Below are 18145 nucleotides of genomic sequence, written 5' to 3' on the forward strand. Positions count from 1 at the left end.
TCTGCCCCACAGCTTGAAGCGTTTGTTGCACATGTATAGCGGCGGCGAGTAGTTGGCGGGAGTGATTGGAATGGAGTGAGAAGTGAGATTCGTAAACATCAGGCTTGACACGGTGAGCAATGACTCGCGTGTCTGCTTCAATTGCTGAGATTGCTCGAGGGTGGCGGCGACGATCCCAGCGGCCCCGTGTGCTGGTTGCAGCTGACCTGAGATTGCTCTGGATATTGCGTAGGGTTGCCGCTGGAGCCTGTACCCTCCTGCTGCTGTTGCTGTTGCTGCTGCTGTTGCTGTTGCTGCTGTTGCTGGCCGCTGTTTAGCGCCAGCCGTTGCATCTGACGTATGACCGTGGCTGCGTGGTACGCTTGCTGCAATCATGATACAAGAAAGGGACATTTTTGGTGAGCAAAGACACATAGACAATTAATAGCATGGTAATCAACCGGCGATACCAACCTTCCATTTCGACTTGGCAAAGTTCTTTTTAAGTTGTTCGGATACAGTACTATGGATGTTTTTATTGCTAGCCGCGTTGCCAGAAATCCTGAAAGTATTAATATTGTATTACAACGTGCTATAGATCATTCATGTGCTATGGATGTTTAGTTAATTCAGTTTCTGCAATATCTATGCAACTTTAAGATACAGAGATACATTAAAGTTTATGTTTAAAGCTCTCTTTGCATATCCTTGTTGTTATGCGTTTGCAAAATAACTCGGCTATTACAGAATTTTATTATCACTGCTACATTAATATGCAAATATTCAAAATAAATCCTTTCGGTAATTTTCATTCTGACGTAATTCTAAAGATTCTTACCAGGGATGTGCAAGAGCCTGTTTGCACGAGTAACGTTCCTCGACATTGACGCACATCAGCTTTCCAATAAAATCCTTCGCAGAAGCACTGATATCATCCCAGTACGGCGAATCAAATTCAAATTCACCTGCAATAATCTGGTTAGTTCTTTGCTAAGTAGCTTATGCATATAGTAAGCAATTTCGTTATAATTATTTCGACCATACATTCGCGCATTAAAAAAAATATTTATATAAACATTCGCGAAAGATAATATCCTAAGCCAAGCGAATGCTCTAGCATCCAAAAATTAAAATAAACAATACTGTTATTCATCATATACTCTTATTTTTCTATAACGTAATTTGTTTGCGTTACATTAATTGCTTATTTATTATTAGCGTATATTGTACAGAAAATCTTGTACCGTACAGAATATCTAGAATAATATCTTGAAAATGCGAAACTTAAAATTTATTTAATATTTTATAAATCCAATTAGTTTATTAAGTCTCTCGTATGCGATTATCGATCCTAAAACTAGTGACTAAACCGCATTAACACCGCATCAAGCTTTATCGCAAGCGCAAACCGCTGTTTGAAAATTCATTTTATTACCTCTCAGAATTTGTGCGAACAGATTGGCGTCATTCTCGTCGTAAAACGGAGGATATCCGCACAGGAGGATGTACGAGATGACCCCTATACTCCACACATCCACCGCTTTACCGTACGGTTTCTGCGCCAGAACCTCGGGTGCTGTGGATCATCGAAATAGTGAACGTTTGATCATCGATGCTTGAAATCCGTCTCAATTTTTTTTTCTTTATTCCCTTTATTCGCACTAAAAACTCACCGACGTATCCCGGTGTGCCGCAAGCGGTCGCCATAATCCCAGAATCTTCCATCTTCGATAGGCCGAAATCGCTGATCATGATTTTGCTATCCTCGTCCGGACTATAATACAGGAGATTCTCCGGCTTGAGATCTCTGTGAACGACACCCTGTTCGTGCATATAGTCTACCGCCTCGAGCACTTGTCTTATTAAACCGGATGCGTCCTTTTCTGTGTACGAACCTTTCTCGACGATTCTGTCGAATAGCTCTCCGCCAGTAACTCTATATAATTTGTAGTATTCACCTTTTCAGTATCTCAGATGTCTTCGATATTATTATATCAAGGAATAGTAGAAATACGCATTACTCACAGCTCCATAATTAAGTAGACTTTGTGCTTGTCCTCGAACGTCTCCAGCAATTGAACGATATTGGGATGGGTTAGCCTGGAATAACATCATGTTTTCTTTTTCTAATTTAAAGCTATTATTACGTTTACAACAAGAATTGATTCGATGATTTTTAATATGCCATATATTAGAATAATCTTCACTGTATAATAAGTAGAGTATAAGTCAATTTTGTTCAACTTTATATTGTTCACTTTGTACTGTTATGTCTTTCTCTAAAAGAATGTAAGATAAAAATTAGATAAAAGTTAATCAAAGAACAAGAATTTGGCAATTTTTAATTTATAGATATCTGTAATAAATTGTATATAGCAACACATTATGCGTATCTCATATCTGTATCTTGAAGGACCAATATGCAGAAATTATAATTTAATGATGAGAATTTCAATCGTTTAGTAACATTGAAAATTTGAAAAAAGATTAGCGCTCCCTTTGTGAGTATTATCAAATATCAAAAAATTAAAATACAGATTTCTCATTTTTCGAGATACAGATACAAAACTGTATACAACATTATTCAAAATGTATATAATCGACATAACTTATATACCTATAATTAATTAATATGTAAATATATTCGCTGTTTTATGATTGATAAATTTTTACATATATAATTAACAATCTTGGAACTTGCAAAATAAAATCGTAATAAACTTGAACATGGTAAAGAACATTAAGTAGCAATGCAAAATTAGCTCAATATTAATTGCAATTGCATATATATGTATATATATTAATAAAACATGCTATTTGCTAAAGTTGTATCTTATACTTGGCACACACAGATTGTTAATTAAATAGGGACAATCACATCCACGTAGAGAGATAACTATTTACAAAGTATTACTCAATAGCAACAAAGCAATATCTACCAAATATGTACAAGGATCTAAAAGGGATATAAGGGATTGCCCATTAACTATTCAAACTGCATTTGCAACGTGTTATGTAAATAAATACGTCAACGTAGCAATTCAACGTCTAGTGAATATGAAATATAAGAGGGAAGAGGATTTCTCTCTAAGTCGCAATTATCTCATAATGACTCTACACAGTAACAACCTTTGCTCAACTTAGCTTATCCCACATTGTTTTCTCATGAAGCTCGAATATTTACTTCATTATCTCTTGTACATATTTCACGTTATATTACCTTGAGAAAATGTGTTCATTAAACAGCTAGCTCGTTAAGATACGAGCTTCCGTATGCAACGTAATTGATCAAATCTGTCGCATATATCGAGTCACTAAGAACGCTAGAGCATCGTATCGTATGAGTCAGCACGTATATATGTGTGCAAGTATTTTTTTTTTCATAGATGGGATATATGAGCGTGAAGTATTTATGTTATTATATAAGGCGACTTTTTTCTTCCTCGTATAAAGCGCGACGCGTTTATCCTGATTTATATGCAGCGATCTACTTATGATTTCTGTAGAACCTACAATAAAGACAATCTGATGATAAATAAACAAGTAGTGTTAAAAATGTAACGCCGTGTAATATCTTTTATAGTGCCTACAGTTAAATTCACACAATCGTAGTAAGTTTTATTAATAACTACTTATGTTAATCAATGAAAAAAAAAAAAAAGATTATTCCGATGCATCAGGCAGTAATTAATCAACGTAGATATAAATGCGAACACAATACGTTTTAAAGAATTAAAAAAATCAAATATTTTAGCTTGCCATTCCTTCGATAAATAGCTAAATAAATATGAAAATGTCACATGCTTTTTTTAAATTTGTTCTATGCATGAGTTGTTGATCACATAAACAAACAAATTTTTGCGCCATTACTTTTTCTAAATAACAATCAATTTTATAAAATTGTATATGATACGATTGCTCGCGATAATTAGAACATTTTATCCGTTCTTTCATGATGCACGTTACATTATTTCTTTAATAGAAAACACGTCTTATGATACGTAAAGTAACACAGTTTTGGATTGAAATTTAAAAAAATTATCAGATTACAATCTTATTCATTCACTTTTTAATATAATTATATACAAATCTTTTTCTACTAATATTTTATACTTTTGTATGACTTTTGATATGAAATAAATACACAAACGAAATTATATATGCTGTAGAATGTACAAACAAAATTTAAAAGCATAATTGAAATAAATTTGAAATTTTCTGCATGCCTGCGATGTGATAAATGTTTCTCATAAATTGCGCTGTCATGCCGTCATAACATAAATAATATCTTGTTATCGATGTCAATGTAAACGCACTCAGACGCACTGTCACTTCATTCTGAACGAAATCTTTATCTAAATACCGATATTACGAGATGATTAAGTCTCTCGATTCTTATCGCGCGAAATCAGATTCCACTCTGTGATTAGAGCAGTATTATCTAACGGCTGTCGTCAAATTTATTTATCGTCAATTCATATTCGTATTCTCACTTAAAGAGTCGTTCACTTTTTCAACGTGATTGTAAGCTCACACAGAAAATTGCATGTGCAGTTGGAAAAAAAAAGAAGCATTCGCACGTCCCGTTTTTATTTTCGAGTAATTTTTGCGTACAGAAGAAAAATGCCACAAAGTGGTTTTATTCGATACATTAGCACGAATAAAACCAGCATTCTGACAGAGGCGCTTTGCAGCAACGTTTATCTCTTCCGCGTAAAATTATCCCGAGAGACATGGGGGAGAGACTTGCAAATTCTTCTTTCATCTGTTTGCAGTAGATCCTCGCTTAACGAAAGGTGGCAAGTACAAGGATACCAAAACTGTGTTCTACGTCGTGATGAACGTGCACAGATCGTGCACAGATTGTGTTTGTTTATATGTATATATATATATATATAACAATACATAATCTGAAATGTAAAAATGTATGGCATATCTCGTCGAGTGATACAGAATATACTGAGAGCGGTATAGGTAGCTGGTGCCCATACTCTGGAGCCCGCACTTACCATCTCTTTTCGCCACTACTATCCGACGTGAGTGATCCGCCACCACTCTGTGGTGTCGCACTTTCACTGAACCTACGAAGTATAATAAAAAATACCATACACAATTACATAATATTACATCGGGAGCAGCTGATCGCTTACGATCGCGCGAAGGTGTCTCTGACTCTATACTCTTTACCATTGACGAGCTCCGTTCTCTCCCAGCGTGATGTATATAAGAGATGGATTTGTGTGATATAAATTGATGTATAGTTATACAGACAACACGGTGCAGCAGAGTTAGTGTCGCGTTGTCGCGAAAGGCAGGTGGTAGTGGTTATGAAAATAGATGTATCTTTACCTTCGACACACCTATTATCAAGTGTGCGATCGATGTTATTGAATTTCCACGTATATACATGCAGTATTTTTTCTTTTCGTGAAATTTAAACTCCAGTACGCTTATTTGTAGCATAAATTGAATTTTTTATAGTAAGTTTTACATCCATTATATTTGAGAGAAAGCATCAACTTTGCCGTTATAATGTATGTTTTGCGGCTTCGCGACGTTGGTGCGTTTAACATGATGTATAGAGCAACTTTTCAGTTATAAAACTCCGAACAATATATGTACGTGTGTATGTGTGTTGTATATGTATGATACATGTATGATGTAGCACCTTGTACTCCTGCAGTGTTGATCAATAAATGATAACGTAACGATACAGGATTCTTAAGCATCGATCTTTCTTTGTAATTACTGGCAACTCTTTTAGCATGTCTCGATTTAGCTGATATATAAGTCGCAATAAAATAGAATAAGGGCGACAGAAAGAGCTCAATGCTAATAAACATCGAAAAGTATCCACGTATCCAGCCAAAGTGTTGAAAGAAACATTGTAAATACATATATCCACAAAGATAAAGAATTATAACAGAAGACTTCTGAGTCTGCATTATGTCTGGGATATGTTTAAAACAGCATCGAGACAATATATATATATGTATATGTATACGCTTATATACGAGGCACATTATTTGCATACAACATCAAAGATAATAGAAGGACAGACGACAGCCATCAGAGCTCACTCCCAAGTGCCATATCACAGCGCTCCTCGGAAACAAAAAGGATCTTTCCGAGAGTACGTTATGTGAGTTGAGCTATAACACCATGGTAACATCGTGTAAGTGAGAAAGCACAATGATTGGACAGCTTATAGATTAGCTATTATACTTGTCCCACACGATCAATGTAATTGAATAGATATCGGCCAACTTATGGTTTTCAAAATAACTCCGAGAAAAGCAAAAATCAACATTCGATGACACCTTTTAGCCTTACACTTGCGATGCCATGGTATATGAATCTATTTGATATACTCAAAGCTACAAGGGGGATGTGATACTCAAAGAATAATATGATTCTTACGAGATGAAGAATGTTTGTTAAAGAGAAGCATGCGTATAAGTATATATCGAGGTCGATTCCAGCGATAATAGAACTGGTACTTAAATTACTCAATTATCAGTTTTCCAAATACCTAAATATCAAGGGGCAAAACTATGTATACCACAAATAAGGAGCTTACAGTTTCTGATGAACGAAAAAAATTTATCTACCGAAAATACATATGTCCCAGCTCTCAGAATCGCTTTGCGTCCTACCTTCGCAGAACTTTGATTTCGTTATCTAACGAATCTTCCTTGCCCTTTAGCGCCTTCTTGTCGATGATCTTCACTGCAAACATTTGACCCGGCTTATCTTTACTCTCCGCCAGCCTGACTTCAGAGAATGCTCCCCTAAACAAAGGAAAATACGATATTTAAGCACAATCGGTCAAAAGCAAATTTACTTACTATTAGAGACTGTATTTATTTTTTTTAGATAGTATAAATTATTCGTGGAATTAAATGGTTAATTTCTTTTTATAGATTAACAAATTATCCAGTTATAAGCTGGCTTTCAGACACATATGCAACAAATAATAAATTCCGACACAATTATTATATGAAATATATGTTAAACGTTATAACGGATATTTTTTCCGTTATAACGTTATAACGGATTATAGAATGCATAAAAAAAGTATTATCTAAAAAAATAAAAAGAATTATTTTACATAAATTTTACATTTTATATTTTCTAGTTTTTCAATAAACAAATTTAAAACATGTGAATAAATAAAGTGTGATTTTAATTTCAACGTATTGTTACATAAAGGTATAACGATATAACAGGAATTTTAATAAAAAATTTAAAAATCTATTTCTTTAAATAAATGTACAAATTTTTAGCTTTCTCTTTAAGGACGTTCTCCGGTCCTTATACTAGAGAAAATCGATTTTCTTTAGATTTTCTTGAAACTGTGAATATACGTTAATTTAGGTGTGCTTTATGCGTGGTATAAATTTCAGTACCTCTTCCGGTATAAAAAATAAAGATACTGAGCCTCAAAGTTTCAACTTTTACTAATGAAAAGGTTTTCCAGGCCAAACGGTAAGAGATACGAGGTTGGTCAAAAGGACCAAAGTTGCTCCTCTCGTCGAGTTCTATAAGGAAAAAATGCCAAAATTAAAAAAAAATTAAATTGAAAAATTTTTTTTGGTAAAAATTGAAACTTTGAGGCTCAGTATCTTGATTTTTTATACCGGAAGAGGTACTGAAATTTATACCACGCATAAAGCACACCTAAATTAACCTATATTCACAGTTTCAAGAAAATCTAAAGAAAATCGATTTTCTCTAGTATAAGGACCGGAGAACGTCCTTAAAGCTAAAGAATAAGCTCTTACAAAAAGATATTGTTATACAAATAAAATTGATAATACATATATTCAACAATTTCTGACCTTTATCATATTATTCAGTAATTTACTGTCAAACAAAAATATTTGATTTTGTAAGCAGATCAACATATTCGTCTAGAAATTTACGAAAATGATAGAAACGTTGCATTTAATATAAAATCGTATTAGATGTTCGATATCCTCGGTCAATAAAATATTCGTTATGTTGCAATGCATTGGCAAACTGTTACATAAACGGCACAATAATTGACAAATAGTACTGATAGATTTAATTATAGAAATATGTGTCAAGGACTCGCGCGTTCTAAACATTTTTTTAAAAAGTTGATGTAGATAACGCGCGTATAGAAAACAATGAAGAAAAATGTTCAACGTTATTCAACGCGCTTGTCCGAGCTGATCCCAATCTAGTCAACAGTCGCTAAGTTTAGTCAGAGTAAAATGTATGTTGCAACAAAAAGTAAACTTGTGCGTACCGAAGGCTATATGTTCTACATATATATTTACATGTAATTTTATTTCTTTAGCTAAAAAAGAAGATCGGAAAAATAAAATGGAATAATATAATTAAGAACTGTGCAATAATGACGATGCAAGTGGTATACAAGTTTTTGCTTTATAACAGCCGTTAAGAACCCGTGAATTCGATGCCGCGCGATGTTAACACTAAGATGGAATTTCCAGTTGATGACATGTTTAAGAAAGCAATTTCAAAGTGCCGTTACGGACGCATATACATTAGATCTTAATGCGATTTAATGCATACTAAGCGACGTTCGAAAACATCTTTTTACGCGCGACGTCGCGAAAGGAAGAAAAAAACCACGCAAAAGTCGTCCGCTCGCCGGATATTCTGATGATGAAAAGCGATTCCAACGCGCGAAAGAAAGTTATGTCGCATTAACGCGCGCCCGTCTACAAGAAGAAAAAAAAAGGGAGATTAAATCGCGACCACTTCCATTTATCCATCTAGCACGCGGGCGTCTCGTTGTTTGTACGTAAACGAAAGTAAGTGGAAGACTGGTATCGAAGGCCAAGACATTACACATCTATTATATAACGTCCAAAAGTCAGGCGCCCTTTCAATCGCCGGTTCCCCGGTCAATTTGATATCGGTTTCTCCCTATCGAAAACGTCGGAAAGACGAATCAATTTCCAGTAGTCCACTGATTCTTATAAGTTCGTCTGCAATAGAGAGTGTTAGATAAAAGTTGTATAAAAGTAGAGATCGTTCAAAATCACACAGCCGCAAAATAAGATTATCTCCATTCTTCCTCTCTCCGACCGTAGCTTGAATTCGCGAGACACGCTTCACCTCGAGTCGTTAATTTAATCGTTTCATTTAAAAATAAAAAGGTCATTAAAATCCGACGTTTTCATTCAGAAATCTATTCCAGAACCAATCGAGGAAGCTGCGGTTTGAAGGGACATGCGGTGGTAGCCTATCGGATCCTGTATTCATATGCGTTATATTTCGTCGGATTTAGAGCGGACGGGAGATGATCCTGGGAGATCGCGCGAGATGCATACTACTCATATCGCGTTCCTGCAACCGGGGGGAAAAAAAAATAATCGAACGCGAGCTGGGTAAATGCATGCGCGGGAACGAGGAAGAACAGTATTGCGCGTGGATTTCAAACGATGCTCATTTTCATCGCGAACACGCTTTCTCACCGTCGTACATTTTGCAAATTAAAACCGGAACCGTTTCCCTCTGTCTCTCCTCGTTCGTTTCGGTCGTTTTTTTTACGCGCCTCGATATGGGAAGTCATTTCTCGCGTCGCCCGTTTTACCAGCGTTGTAAAAAAAATGTCAACACGTGTCAACATTCTTCCGTTCTCCGGTCGGTCCCGATATTACATAACTGTTCTCATCGGCAATCCGTTACATCCAGGAATTGAGATGTCAACGCATATGCGACGCGTGGCGGGCGCGAAAGTGTCGAAGCTAAAACGCTTAATCGATCTCGGAAAAGATATAACGCGCAGATATACGTGTCGACGTCTTGCAATATCGATGCATCGCTGCGCGAAACGGAATGCAGGAAACATAACAAAAGTGGAAATAATACCGCTACAACGCGCAACGTTATGTAACTTGGATTTTTATTCTTATCGTAAATATATGTACGTACGCGTATAACGAGGACAGATAGCCGTTTATCCTTATCGGAAATATAAGCACGTAAGAAAAACATCGCGACTTCATATTTGTTTGCGTATATGTAATCTCCGTCGGACGTGGATTCCCGTAATGACGTGTTTTCCAGAGAAAAACGCGAGATTGAGATCTCGGTCTGTTATTAGCTCTTTAATAAGCGTAAATGGCGATTATAGGCTGGAAATTGGATATCCGTTGAAGCGCTATATCAAATTAATCCGCGAAGAAAACGTGTTTTTATCCGTGGACGTTTAATCCGCTAAACTCCTGGCCCCGGCAATCGTTAAACGTCGCGCGGCGCGATAATCGCTCCGACTACGTTTTAACTACAAAAGAGAAACATGTGTTAGAAACGTGGTTCCCTCGGTGCTCCTCCGCGTCGAGAGCATCAACGGGGAGGGAAAGGGGGGGGGGAGAGGGGGAGGACCGTATGTCAGACGGGCAGGGCAGGGACATACTTACGTTCCCAGCAGGTCCTTCAAGATGTACTTGTCCTCGATGCACCGTTCGTCCTTCTTGATCTTCTTGTTCGTGTCCTTCCTAGTCCCGAAGAGCGGCATCTTGGGTCTCGCGCGTGTACGTACGAATAAACACAGCGTATATCTCCGTATACGCAACGTAAATCCCGTATATCTGTCACAAACAGCACACACTGTATCGGGGTGGGAATATCTTTACGTACGAGTATACGACCCGCGGGAACTCACGTTGGTTAACGCAGGCCGCAAGGGCAAGGGGTCCGTCGCAAGGTCCGCGCGACTCCGCACGAGGGTGTACGAGCCGATCGTATCGGCGATCGGGACGGAACCGATGATCGCGACTCGTCGTTGTCCTCCGACGCACTGGTAGGAATTACCGCGGTCGCCGAGAAGCCGAAGCCGAAGAGCCGAAGCCGCCGTCGTCGTCGCCGCCGCCGCCACCGCCGCCGCCGCGTCGCCCGCGTCAGACGCACCGCCGAATCGTCATTCTCCGGACGACCGGGGAGGGTAATCGTGAACTCGCGACCTTTCGGATCGCGACGGATCGGCCGCGATAGCGATAGCAGCAGTCCGGCAGTCCGGCCCGCCGCCGGCCGAAGTAGTCACCGTCACCGTAGTTGCAGCAGTTCCCTCGCACTCCTCGCAGGATCGCCCACCCGCGGATCCTCGCGTCGTTCACCTCGCACTCGTCTCCACGGGGAAAACTCGTCCGTCGACCACTCGGTCACGATCGTCGCCGATCGCCGATCGCCGATCGCCGAGTAGCTTTTCCCTCGCTGTCTCGCCTCTCTCGCTACCGCCACCCGCGCGGACTCGTGCACGCGTCTTCGTATCGGGCTCAGGGTCGCGGCCTCGCCGGACAGCTCGCGTTCCTCACCTCACCTCTCCTCACCTCACCTCACCACGCCTCGTCGCGCCTCGCCTCGCGTCTCGCGTCTCGCGTCAGCAGCAGCCGCGGCATGCGTAATCCTCTATCGCGCCACCGACGCCGTCGCCGTCGCCCCTCGCGAATCTCGCGATACGCGTTCACGTCTACGCACGGACCAACCGCGGGTCATAATGTCAGCGATAACCTCGTGGCGCGCCGCTGCGATAACGGCTCAAGCATCCGATCCGCAACTCCCAGGAGATGACCAGAGATGACGGAAATCGGGATAGGCCGGGATAGGCGAGAATGACAATTGACAGCGCGCCGTAGATTTCGCGCGACGTGCGGTTCGCCAACGTCGGTTTGACGTTTGACGTCACGCGCGTCGCGCGTCGTCGCTGTCGCCGTCGCTCACCGCCAGGATCGCCAACTGGAGTACTAGTAACTCTGGAGCCCCACGCTTCTGCGCCCCCGCGCATGCGCGCGATCGAAACAAATGCTCCGAACGTGCCTACCTGTACGCGCGCAACTTCATACTTCATGTCGTTAAGGGGATGCTGGAGCCGCAGGCGAACTCGATCAGCGTCGATAAAGAAGTGCTCACCGACTATATCTGTCCTTGTATAGACAAAGATATAGACAAGGATAGCACGCTACATTGCACGCACACATACGCACGATACACCTCAACATTATACTTTTATATTACGCTTCCAAATCTTGATTTGGGGGGTTTATCGATGTTTTTATTGTTGTGCAATTCAGGGGAACTTGTTTTCGCGTTCGTACCAATGGTATATCTCTTATGAAATACATCTTGTGACGAGCTGACAGCTCGCCGCTACTCGAGACGCTATATTGGGATAAAAGTAGATAAGGAAATCTGTACTTCCGTAATTTTTTCTTGTTTTCTATATAAAATCGGAGTTCCCCTGAATCATTAATGTATCTACTGCAATTCTGGAGAAGGATTTTTAATTCTGTCAAATATTAACGACGCTACGTGCCGACAACAAAATGCCGGTAATACAGACGGCTCCAGCATCCCCTTAAGGGGATGCTGGAGCCGCAGGCGAACTCGATCAGCGTCGATAAAGAAGTGCTCACCGACTATATCTGTCCTTGTATAGACAAGGATATAGACAAGGATAGCACCTAACCTTGCATCTTCCACTGGTCTAAGTAATATCTTTTTTTTTAGGCTTCAAATCTTACTTCTAATTGCACGATATTATTCCTGACAGTTTTTTGTAGAGGGCTGCATCACTATTTTCTATAGAAAAACTGCAGAATTTTTGTATAAAGCAAATATTGTCGTCAGGTGAAGACAATATTTAAAAAATAAAATTTTTTTTTAGTTTATCAGAAAAAATCATGTACAGCCCTCTACATTTTTGTGCGTACTTTAATCGTGTAAAAGGATTTTCCATTCTGTTCAGCCAATTCAAAGATATTGCTTAGACCGATTATGCCTTGTCGCTGTCACTCCAGGATCCCCTTAAGACGGTCTTAAATAACTATGAATACGGGCCTTAACATCGGCAGAAAATCATTCGTATGCATTTAGCCGGAAATGAACGTCTTTTTAAAGAATCTCTATATGAAATCGTTTGTATTTCGTATGAAGACTTTTGAAGTGCAATTGAAAAGGTTTGTGAGTCATTCGTTTAATTGTAATTAATTATTTATTTTTACACCATGCATTTAGCCGAAATAGATAAATTAATAAAAGTTTTTATATGGAATCGTTTGTATTTTGTATGAAGAGTTATGAAGTGTGATTAAAAAGGTTTGTGAGTCACCCAGATAATTTTAATTAAATATTTATAAACTCGGTAATTATATATAGCCGAAATATAGATTTTTAGTTATTCATGTTAAAAGAAGAAGGCGCTAGTGTTCCCGAAGGTCCGTCTGCAGTCAGAATTAATATAAACGTTTTAAAAATTATTTTATACTGAAATAAATAAATATACAGGCTATAAGCCTGTATAGCTATAAGCGATAGTTGCTAATTAAGTTTGTCACTCATATATTTCCATCTTGCAGAGGACCTCCGTAACGAGATCAAAGATGTACCAGTTGTGCAGGGTGAAGAGGTTATCTCAAACGCCCTGCCATAGCCCAAGAGCGACTCAAATGTCATTACCGCTGAGAAGTACTTCTTGCCATTTGAGTTAGCATGTCAGAGCAAGTCACCGCGGATTGTGATGACACAGCACTGGACTGCCTGCAGAAGTTAATCGCATATGGCCATCTCACTGGCAATGTGCCTGATTCAACGGAGCCTAACAAGCTGCTGATTGTGCGCATTGTCGAGACAATTTGCGGTTGCTTCACCGGTCTACAGACCGATGAGGGTGTGCAGCTGCAGATTATTAAAGCTTTGCTGACTGTAATGACAAGCCAGCATGTGGAGATACACGAGGGTACGGTATTGTTAACAATTCGTACTGTTTACAACGTTTACTTGGCATCGCGCAACCTGATGAATCAAACAACAGCCCATGCGACTCTCACGCAGATGATCAACGTGTTCTTCGCGCGAATGGAGACTCAGGCGGAGGAAGAGAATGTGAGGCTTGATGGGGAACATCAGCAGACGGGTTCTGTCATAGCAAACGGCAAAACTGAAGCCAAGCTAAGTCCAGAGAATGCTCCTGGTAAATTAAAATTGTCATTGAGAAATCGTAGAGGTAAAGCAATCCGCGTGACGGACGACAGATGTTTCGATCGAGAAGCTGGTGGCGACGGCGTCGATGTGTGCAGGCACAGATTACGCAAGATTATGTTGGAAGATGTAACATCATCCGGTAATGTCGCGGGCGGTAAGATATTAATAAATAACTATTAACAATTATCGTATATTATTTTGTTACAATATAAACGGTTTCTGTTTTAATAGTTCTGTAGAATCGAATCGAAGATAAATCGGAAAGTAATGCTAAAAAAAAGGAAAAGTTTTCCTGCAAGTTTTAGACAGTAATAAATTGTTCTTTTGATTAATTTCAGATACTACCGATGATATATTAGCGAAATACAGAAGAAAGCCAAGCGCAGCTAGCGATACAGCCTCGGTCGAAAGCAATCAGTCCCGTACAAAAGAGGTGGAAGACGAAAGACTTTCAATCGATCCGAATAATGTAGAACTCTCTTATGCTTTTGCGGATGCTAAAAGAAAATTACGTATAGTACTTAGTACTTAGCACTGCTGACCTTCAACACATTCCATGGAATACTTCAGAGGTATTTATTGTATTATTTTTTAATCATGGCGTACAAAACAAAGTGTGATTTTTTTATGCATTACTTAATTACTTAATGTTCAAATATTGGCATATAAAATTTTATTACAGAGACATTGTTGGTCGCAGAAAGAAAACGAACTGGTTGCGTTTTTACAACTACAATTGGCAGAAGCTATAAACCTGCAGGATAGGGCATTAATAGCTCATCTTCATGAAACTTTACGTTGCGTGCGTCTATTTAATGACAATGGATGTAGAAAGCTCTTCAAATCACTTCGAGAGGATTATCAAAAACGATCTCCTTATATCGCATATTTAATCAGATGTCGTCAAGGATTGCTGTCGACATTAGCTCACTTAGATAGGTACTGTTTATATATAAATATCATCTTTGTATGTAATGTATAAGTAAATGTAAAATATGTTTAAATGTAAGATGTTAATCGTTTAATAATAATATTTTCCAGATTATGCGTGCGAGTTAAGTGCGATCAGGATGCTATCAATAATCATCTTGTATCCGTTTGTGTGAGGGTATTTTTGGAAAAAAAGGAGGCTTTCCTCCTGCGTTTCTGCGAAGAGTTTAAAAAGCTTACGCTAGCTGACGAGAAACAGGATCTCGTGGATAATTTTCTAGGAAAGGTCCACGCGGAAATGGACAACGATCCGATCTGGCAATGTACATGAATATAATTATTTATCTCGCAATTGATCTTAGCGGAGTGCTCAGAGACGTCTGAACTTACTTCTTACTTTCAGCGGCGAGCGCCAACCAGTTAGATTTGGCGAGAGTTGTGGTGGAAAGAACCGTCATGGCACGGGTATACCACAATGCGCTCTATCTAAATGAAGATGGAGATGTATATAGGGACCAGCTTCTTCAGGATCACATAAAAAAGTTGGCGAAAGTCGTAACTCCAAATCACAAGGACCTACGCATTCCAAATGTTTATCATTACGAATGTTCCTGGTCATGGGCGCAGGCTGAATTGGCTGTGATATCGGCGTATAAGACTCCTAGGGATAAGTTGCAGTGTGTATTTCGTTGCGCGACTACCATCATGAATCTCCTCTCCATGGCGTCGGAAAGAGGCATACCTGCTGCCGACGATCTGACTCCCGTGCTGGTCTATGTCATAATCAAGGTATGCGATTGAAAAGAGAATATGTGATTTTAGCAAGAAGAGTGATTGTTAACGTGTGCTTAATTTCAGACTAATCCGCCGTCGTTGTATCGACTGTTCAATATGTAGACAGCTTTTACGGGAATCGATTGGAGGGAGAGGAACAATATTGGTGGACGCAGTTCTGCGCCGCGATCGAGTTTATTAAGACAATGGATTAACAGTTTCTCAAGAGTATCACGATAAATAAGATTAGATTCGATGCTGGTGATAATGTAGAAATGTATCATAATTATAATTTGACGATTTCATAAAGAAGAAGACCAATATCTTGTGTAAAGCTAGCTGAACAGTTTTATGCTTCCAGTATCTTGATTAAAATTCTTAAATAGCCTCTTAAATAGTCTGTTAGTTCTTTCGCACGTTATTATGTAACATTAGCAAAGACTGAATATACGTAAAGTGTGGCTTTATTTTTATTTGTAACTCTATTGTACAATTTCGCAGGACATCGAAAAAAAAGAAACGTTTAGATATTCTATAATTTATGTGTAAACAATACAGAACTTATAGAGAATTGATAACCATTTAGCAGGATAAACTGTCTTGACGTACTCTTTCTACATGCGCACCTTCCCCAAGAACCGAGACTCGAACCAGATCCTTGAAAAATATCGCCACTTTCGTAGAGCTTTTGTACAGTTTTACTCTAGGATTATGTATCAGGAATATCGCGAGAGAAAGAAAGACTTCGGAGATTTTTATCCGAATCGATCGACATAAAGAGAGCAGAGCATAGTAAAGAAGCTATAGCTTTCGAGAATTTGAACGCATAATACTTGTTAATACTATGAGCGAATTAGTTTACGTCACTCTGTCAAGCTTTAATATTAAATTACTAATAATATATCGATATCAGTAGTTTAATAATAATACATTTAAAAGCGTTCAATTTAAAAGCAGGGCAATCCTAATAAACGACTGTAAAAAAAATTCAAGATGGAACGCAATTAGCAACTATCGCTTATAGCTATACAGGCTTATAGCCTGTATATTTATTTATTTCAGTATAAAATAATTTTTAAAACGTTTATATTAATTCTGACTGCAGACGGACCTTCGGGAACACTAGCGCCTTTTTCTTTTAACATGAATAACTAAAAATCTATATTTCGGCTATATATAATTACCGAGTTTATAAATATTTAATTAAAATTATCTGGGTGACTCACAAACCTTTTTAATCACACTTCATAACTCTTCATACAAAATACAAACGATTCCATATAAAAACTTTTATTAATTTATCTATTTCGGCTAAATGCATGGTGTAAAAATAAATAATTAATTACAATTAAACGAATGACTCACAAACCTTTTCAATTGCACTTCAAAAGTCTTCATACGAAATACAAACGATTTCATATAGAGATTCTTTAAAAAGACGTTTATTTCCGGCTAAATACATACGAATGATTTTCTGCCGATGTTAAGGCCCGTATTCATAGCCAGTTTTATAGATGTTAGCCTTAAATTGATAGAAATAAACCTTAAGTCGTAGGCAAATAAACCAATCTTCGATTACTTTAATGTGAGATAATTTTTCGTTTTTTTTCGTTTTTAAGACTAATAATAAACCAACAAACGCTAAAATTAGACCAACAATCATCAGCAAACGATTACGCATCGATTAGGCTTTTTTTAAATTAAAAATAAAATTTTTCCGGCTAACTTAAGGCTAATTTTTCTTTTTTAATTTAAAAAACAATTAAGAACCAACAAACGTTGTAATTAGGCCAACAATCACCAACAAACGACCAACAAACGATTAAAAAAAAAAAAATTAATAAAGTCGAAGTTGACCGGCTAAGTTACGGGAGGTAGTCGAGCCGGGAGCCTTCGAATCCGGCCGAATGCCGAATCACGTTCGGCCGCTCTCGCCGCCCGCCGCCGCGCGTCGGCGAGGCACGCGGCACGCGGCACTCGGCAGTCGGCACCTCGGCCTCGGCCTTGGCAGTCGCAATACCGCGATCGCGACCGTTGAATGAGTCCGCCGATTTCGCAGCAACGTACGTGCAAAGTCGGCGCGCGGACGATCATTTCCATCGGCGAGACAGCCTTGATACTTGTTTTGCCGACGCTCGGAGTACCCTCACCTGCGGATATTACTCACAATCAGTCATTCTCCCGATAAATTTCGAACAGGTGTCAAGTGTTTGTGCTCCGTGCCGTGGGTGCTGATTCGGAACGCGCGCTCGTTCGTGCGATTGGCATTCCTGCTCCTCGTTTCGCGGGAATAATCGACGAGGCGCTCAATAATTTGCATCAAGTGTGTATCAAGTGTCGTGAATGAATTAATGTGTCGCTCGCTCGAGACGGAGATGTCGAGGGCGTCGAGGCGAAGGTACCTCGTACGGCAATTGCGAGTCGTGACGTGTCGTGAGTGATTTGTAGTTTCGTCGTGATATTCGCGGGCGATAATCGCTCG

General features: G+C 39.1%; 3 protein-coding genes across 7 annotated transcripts; 2 read left to right on the top strand and 1 right to left on the bottom strand.

Moving 5' to 3' along the window:
* On the bottom strand, positions 1-11664 carry Camki (Calcium/calmodulin-dependent protein kinase I). Of its 2 annotated transcripts, XM_071717213.1 has the most exons (10): positions 10646-11661; positions 10401-10571; positions 6636-6770; positions 4989-5060; positions 2005-2079; positions 1653-1915; positions 1415-1555; positions 818-944; positions 454-541; positions 1-365 (listed from the first exon to the last, which is right to left on the bottom strand). In XM_071717213.1, the coding sequence occupies exons 2-10, from the start codon at positions 10496-10498 to the stop codon at positions 138-140; spliced, it is 1227 nt and encodes a 408-aa protein (XP_071573314.1). In that variant the 5' UTR covers positions 10499-10571; positions 10646-11661; the 3' UTR covers positions 1-137. The 2 variants fall into 2 exon arrangements, with proteins under 2 accessions (XP_071573314.1, XP_071573321.1); XM_071717220.1 differs by lacking the exon at positions 4989-5060 and having other exon boundaries at positions 10646-11664.
* Positions 11665-12826: 1162 nt separating this feature from the next.
* On the top strand, positions 12827-16258 carry LOC139779067 (brefeldin A-inhibited guanine nucleotide-exchange protein 2-like). 4 transcript variants are annotated; one of them, XM_071717295.1, is made up of 7 exons: positions 12827-12935; positions 13335-14113; positions 14298-14531; positions 14642-14898; positions 15001-15212; positions 15293-15678; positions 15748-16258. In XM_071717295.1, exons 2-3 carry the CDS (start codon positions 13468-13470, stop codon positions 14489-14491), a joined length of 840 nt encoding a protein of 279 aa, XP_071573396.1. In that variant the 5' UTR covers positions 12827-12935; positions 13335-13467; the 3' UTR covers positions 14492-14531; positions 14642-14898; positions 15001-15212; positions 15293-15678; positions 15748-16258. The 4 variants fall into 4 exon arrangements, with proteins under 4 accessions (XP_071573396.1, XP_071573414.1, XP_071573405.1 ...); XM_071717313.1 differs by lacking the exon at positions 12827-12935 and adding an exon at positions 13093-13193; XM_071717304.1 differs by lacking the exon at positions 12827-12935 and adding an exon at positions 13201-13222.
* Positions 14557-15786, top strand: LOC139776927 (GTPase-activating protein and VPS9 domain-containing protein 1-like). Its single transcript, XM_071713976.1, has 5 exons — positions 14557-14573; positions 14857-14898; positions 15001-15212; positions 15293-15678; positions 15748-15786. Exons 1-5 carry the CDS (start codon positions 14557-14559, stop codon positions 15784-15786), a joined length of 696 nt encoding a protein of 231 aa, XP_071570077.1.
* Positions 16259-18145: the final 1887 nt, after the last annotated feature.

This window comes from Temnothorax nylanderi, unplaced genomic scaffold, assembly GCF_030848795.1.
Source record: "Temnothorax nylanderi isolate EJ_2023f unplaced genomic scaffold, tnyl_v1.0 TNYL_tig0006_pilon, whole genome shotgun sequence".
Classification (NCBI taxonomy): domain Eukaryota; kingdom Metazoa; phylum Arthropoda; class Insecta; order Hymenoptera; family Formicidae; genus Temnothorax; species Temnothorax nylanderi.